This window comes from Scylla paramamosain, chromosome 17 (genome assembly GCF_035594125.1).
Source record: "Scylla paramamosain isolate STU-SP2022 chromosome 17, ASM3559412v1, whole genome shotgun sequence".
NCBI lineage: Eukaryota > Metazoa > Arthropoda > Malacostraca > Decapoda > Portunidae > Scylla > Scylla paramamosain.
The window spans coordinates 7,888,523-7,895,000 of NC_087167.1; the positions used below are offsets into that span (position 1 = coordinate 7,888,523).

The 6,478-nt window shown below is 34.7% G+C and overlaps 1 protein-coding gene across 1 annotated transcript in view; it reads right to left on the minus strand.

The window, feature by feature from the left end:
- The window catches only part of LOC135108414 (inositol 1,4,5-trisphosphate receptor type 1-like), a 151,472-nt gene that overhangs the window by 111,636 nt on the left and 33,358 nt on the right, over positions 1–6,478 (minus strand). Inside the window, 3 exon segments of the mRNA XM_064019369.1 lie at positions 2,174–2,327; positions 4,104–4,264; positions 4,470–4,684. Coding sequence (XP_063875439.1) covers positions 2,174–2,327; positions 4,104–4,264; positions 4,470–4,684 — 530 coding nt within the window.

Consider the following 6,478-nt stretch of genomic DNA (forward strand, 5'->3'; position numbering starts at 1 on the left):
TGATAAACAATAGTTCTGTAATGGTGTAAAGCAGGGGCAACCTCATAGCTGCAGGTCACAAGAGAAATGCACAGTTGCCAAGCACAGCATCACTGCAGATGGCAGGGGTGACTGCAGTGGCAGCAGCACACTCAGTACTATCATTATGGGTGACAGGGTTGGCAGTGGCAACTGCAGCAGCATGCTCAGTACTATCACTGCAGATGGTAGTGGTGGGAGTGGGGATTATGGCATGTTCAGTAATATCACTGCAGGTGGCAGCAGTGGCACACTTAGTACTAACTCTGCAGGTGATATTGTACTGAACAACTGCAGCAGTGGCAGTGGCATGCTCAGTACTATCACAACAGGTGGTGGGGATGGCGGAATGTTCAGTTTTATCACTGTGGGTCCAAGGGTGGTGGTTGCAGCAGCTCACTCCCTCCCCCCAAGGTCAGTTCATGAACTAGCATCATTGCAAGTGGCATTGGTGGCAGCAGTTGTCCACACTCTTTCCACCTGCATTACAGACTTCTCTGTGGCTTGTTGCAACCTACTCATCTGTTAGGATTTTGAATCCCACATATTAGAGTGTGACTTGAGAGCCAAACTGACCCCCTGCATTAGACGCAATTTAAGTTAGAATAGTGCATGTTTGCAGCAACCTGGTTGTACTTGTACACACTATCCCCCATCATGTCAATTCACTACTTATGGAAACATACCTCCAATCCAATAAACTAGAGTGTAAATACTACACCCAACTACACCCATGAAAATATGTAAGCTTTAAACAAGTACAGACACAGACACAGACACAGACACACACACACACACACACACACACACAAACACACACACACACACACACACACACACACACACACACACTGCCACAAAGAACAAATATGCTGATACCAATTCACCTGATCAGCAAAGGAAGCTTCAGGACCACCACAAGCTAGAGGACAATACTAAAGTTGTAGACATTATTCAAAGGGCGATATGCAATCACATTAATTTAGAGTGTCAGCAAAAAAGTCAACATTGTTATTTACTTTTTTTTTTTTTTTTACAACACAACCAGTATAATATTAATACTTTGTCTTGTTTCGCTGATTCTTGATGACATGGAATGAGCATGTCTCTTCATGTACTCTGGTGTCAAATCATCCTCCCACATTGCTAAAACTGCAGCTTTTGCATTTTTTTTTACAGGTCTAGACCTGAATTACAAAATGTGAAAAATTTTTAATCTCAATTTTTTTTCTGATTATAGGGATATGTTCCTTTTTTAAAGAACCATTGTATGTATGCAAAATATTCCCTTGAGTTCTTTGGAGTGGTTTGTAAATAATAACCATATTTCACTTTTAAAAGAAATTAAGACACAAAAGGACAAACTTTATCAATTGTTATATACTTTTCATATGAATATTCTTCATCTATCTTTCATGATTCGACATTCTGTAATCTTAGAGAAAAAGTTTCAAAATTTTTTAAATTTCTTTACAGTTCCTGACCTGAATTAATATAATGTATATTATATATATTCTATCTAATTATTGGGATATGTTCCTTACTTGAAGAACCATTTTTCATATGTAAAATATTTTTTTGTACAGATGAAATGTCACAGTCACTCATCTTTGCTTTCATATATGATCAATGGTTTTCTACTGGATTCAAGTCAGGGGAATTTCCTGGCCAATCTAGGAACTGGATCACCTTTCCTGAGAATCAGCCTTTCAGATTTTGCACTGTAGCATGGTACACCATCTTGCAGGAAGTGGTCAACATCATACAACTGTTAACAAGACAACAAATGATCCTCCAAAACCTGTTTATACCTCACAGCATTCAGTGCTTCTCCTTTTTTTAAGAAACACAGAGCACCATGATTAGCTACCTCACTAAAATATCCCCAAACCATCACTGAATCTGGATGTTTCACCATTGTTACCAAGTAATTGGAAGAATACCTGTCAGAGCCACATGACCGACATACCCTACTTGACTGCACACATGCAAAAAATGCATGCGCACACGCATGTGCATGCGCACACGCACAAGCGCGCGCGCACACACACACACACACACACACACACACACACACACACACACACACACACACACACACACACACCAAAATTCAATGTATTATATTTATGTAAACAATCATGAGTACACTCACTTGCTTCAGGATGCTCTGTTCTCGAAGGAGTTTCTGTCTATCTCTATTGGGATTTGTTACCTCCAAAGCAAGAGCTAGATTTTCATTCTTAGTTTGTTCATGCTCTTTTTCAGCTGTAAAGTATACCAGTTCTATCAGCAACTGCATCAGGGACCTGAAAATAATTTAAAAAGATTATTACAGAGAAACTGTGCAACTTAAAGAAAGAGTAGATAACTGATTGACTTTGCAAATTCTGATGGCAGGTACAGGTGTTATAACCATTAATCACAACTGAAATATCCATGCAATAAAAGGTTCTCTAAAAAATCTAGAATTTTTCTTTTCTAATAACCTTCACTTACGAGTGTGTGACAGTACAGAACCATGAGGAACACTGCAGTTGATAGATTTACGAGAACAGTGACCATTTACCACAATAGTAATATAACAGTCACAGAGGAAACTTGAGATAAAGTTACAGAATGATAGAAGCCATTGGAGAGTAGTTTGAAAATGAAAACTTTGTCCCACACTCTATCAAATGTTTTTGACATGTCTTGGGCAATAACAAAAGATTTGTTGAAATTCCTAAAGAGGATGATGAAGATTCAGTGTGGAAGGCAAAATGATTACAAGAATGATTACAATGGAACCCATACTATGATCATATAAGAGGTTATGAAGTGATAGATGTTCCTAAGATGTGTTGTTTATTGAAATCTGCATAAGAGTGACAAATCAGATAAAAGAAAACTGAAAAAAAAACAGTATTGAGATATTGTGGAGCTGCTCTTCAGATGATATAACTCAACTAAACTTATGTGATGCAGAGATAAAATATTTTCCATAACCTTCATCTGTTTTTGGTGTGAAGACATTTTTTTCTGAAGTGCCTGGTTTTAGTGTCACTACAGGTTGTGGTGCTTGAAAATGTGTTGCTGTGGCTCTTCAGGAGTACCTGGATAAATGGCTGTGGTGGGCAGAGGTATTGGTGCAGTGGGGGATAAAGGTGTGGGCAGAAATGTTGGTGGTGGTGGTGGTGACAATAGAGGGAGGCCAAAGGTTGCCATGTCATCTCCTTCATGCCTTCATAGATTCTTGGCTGCTATCTCACTTTATCTTAATCTCTTAGACATATGAAATGATGGAAGGCTGGAAGGCTGAGATGCAAGTTGAAATATACATCCTCTACCTCTGTTCCTTATTGACTGAGGCCATGACAAATCTCAGTGTGCAGCTTAGGCAGATACCAGTGAATATCACAAAAGCTTGCTTCCGGCATTTTGTTCACAAAAAACTAACACAAATCACAAATGTGAATGCATAGGGTGTGATATGAGTGACGGGTGAAAGGGAGGAAAGTGAGAAAATCAGCCATAACTCTTTAATTTTTGCTTATTTCTTCATAAAACTTTGTCACAAGCTTGCTGAAGAGTTTTACAATATGTAAGAGTGTATTTCTTATTCAATTAAAAAAATTGTGTGATGCTCCCCTTAAGGTATATTACTCAGAAATCTAAAATCATTTAGTTTTTTGGAATTTACTTAATGAAAAAACCTACCAAAAATATTTTAAGTTTGATATTATAAAAGAAAAAAATTATAAATAAATAAATAAATAAATAAATAAATAAATAAATAAATAAATAAATAAATAAATATATATATATATATATATATATATATATATATATATATATATATATATATATATATATATATATATATATATATATATATATATATATATATATATATATATATATATATATATATATATATATATATATATATATATATATATATATATATATATATATATATATATATATATATATATATATATATATATATATATTTTTTTTTTTTTTTTTTTTTTTTTTTTTCCCCTGATATAATTTTTTTTTTTAACAGTCTAAGCATTATGTGAACAGACAAAAAGACATACTTTCTCTCAGTTTGGGTGATGGTGCCTTTCTCCAGCTTCTTGGCATGCTTTGCTAACACCTCACTGGCATCATTGGCAAAGTCGAGATCCCTAACCTCCTTAGCATGGACAGGAACAAGAGAAAATGCTTCCTTGTCCTCTTTGATGGCAGCACAGCCAACCTAGATAAAAAAAAAAAAAAAAGCATCAGTAAGAAATCAGTTGTTACTGTGATGATACAGAAGAAAGAATCAAGACACAGAGTGAGAAGGTGGTGCATTTGATGGCATTTACTTTTTAAACAAACATTCAAATAAAATATAAAATATTAATATCAGTGGCAAATTTGCACTGCATATAGCTATTATCATTCATTCTTTAATGTACCTTTGACATAACAGGTTTGTCCTCCTCTTTGTCAATAGGGATGGAGGTGGAGTGAACCCACGTGTAGGTGCACAGGTGGCGAAGGCGGACATAAGAAGACTGTGGCACCATGGAGTCAAACCGTATCTGTGTAGTTGGCTCCAGTTCAAATATGGATGCAATGTCATTGCTGAGTGGTACTGAGACAAGCTGGTACACATGGCCTCCACTAGGGTCTGCAAGAAATAGTTATGATTTATAACAAGGTATACATCATCCACTCAGGGAAGGAAGATGAAAATTCACAAATTCTTTTTTAATGCAGCATAAAAAAAATTATATATATATATATATATATATATATATATATATATATATATATATATATATATATATATATATATATATATATATATATATATATATATATATATATATATATATACACTTAACATCATAAAGTGCTGGGACAGGAGAGGCTAGGAAAAAATTACTGCATTTGATGGTTCATAAGACGCACCTTTTCTCAAAAAAAAAAAAAAGTCTCAGGAAATGAGCCTGCATCCTATGAGGCCAAGGTTCAGCATTGAGGTGGTGGTTGGTGGCAAGCCTATGGCAACAGAGGTTTTAAAACAACTCTTTCTTTCAAGGTAACAATATATAATAGGTCATACTGGTAATTCATATAGAATGACACCAGTCAGGAAAAATTTGGCTAAGTGACCATGCACCATGAACCAAAACAAACACGCGGTCAGTTACACACCAAACCCGGTGACCTGGGCAAGCTTCACTGCATTCTTTACAGTGTAATGCCATTACTCCTTGAGGTAAAACACACTTTCATACAATTAAAATTGCACCTATCTTTTAACATTCTTATGAACAAACTTTATTACCCCTGTAGTCTCTCACAGTCATTGTCAACGCCATATGCCAGGTACATGTTTACATCTCACAATAAGATTGGTACATAGGCTACTAGCAAATATTAAAGTTTTTAAATGCAAAATATTGGGATATAATAATGACCTAAATGCATGTGAGAGTCTTCAAATGTCAGGTGAAGTCCTTCACTTCATATTCAGAGCTTAAATCCATTAATTTATCTTTTTTTTTTTTTCATTTCAATGCCTGCCGAAACTGGGTGCGTCTAATGAGCCCATGCGTCTTATGAGCCACGAAATATGGTACTTTTCACCCTCATAATGTACAGGGGTAAGACTGGGACATTTTAAAATGGTGAAATGGCATAACCTTAAGCAATCATACTACATTCTTAAGTATCCTTCAAAGAACTTGACATCATTAATATGCAAGGTTAGTTCATGTAAATGTAACACTCTCTCTCTCTCTCTCTCTCTCTCTCTCTCTCTCTCTCTCTCTCTCTCTCTCTCTCTCTCTCTCTCTCTCTCTCTCTATATATATATATATATATATATATATATATATATATATATATATATATATATACAGTAGATAAACTTTGAGTTACAGAAGAGGTGAGCAAGGATATACCAGAGTTTCTTCATTTATTATTTGTGCAAAATTTCACCTTCCCAGAAGGCATCTTAAGACATAGAAAAATTAATAAACTATTCCAGAGTACATATATTTCATAGAAAAGATAAAAAAAAACACTAACCAGTAAGGGATACAACAATATGTGTAAACCAATCCTATACATCTGTTTTGGTTTACACATGTTGTTGTACCCCTTATGGTTTAGTGTTTTTTATCTTTTCTATGTGGTATATGTACTTTGGATTAGTTTATTAATTTTGTCTGTCTTTTAGCCTTAAGAAGCCTTCTGAGAAGGTGTAATGTTGGGCAAGTGATAAACAAAGACAGAAACTCCAATGTATCCCTCCTCATCTCTTATGTGTGTGTGTGTGTGTGTGTGTGTGTGTGTGTGTGTGTGTGTGTGTATATATATATATATATATATATATATATATATATATATATATATATATATATATATATATATATATATATATATATATATATATATATATATATATATATAT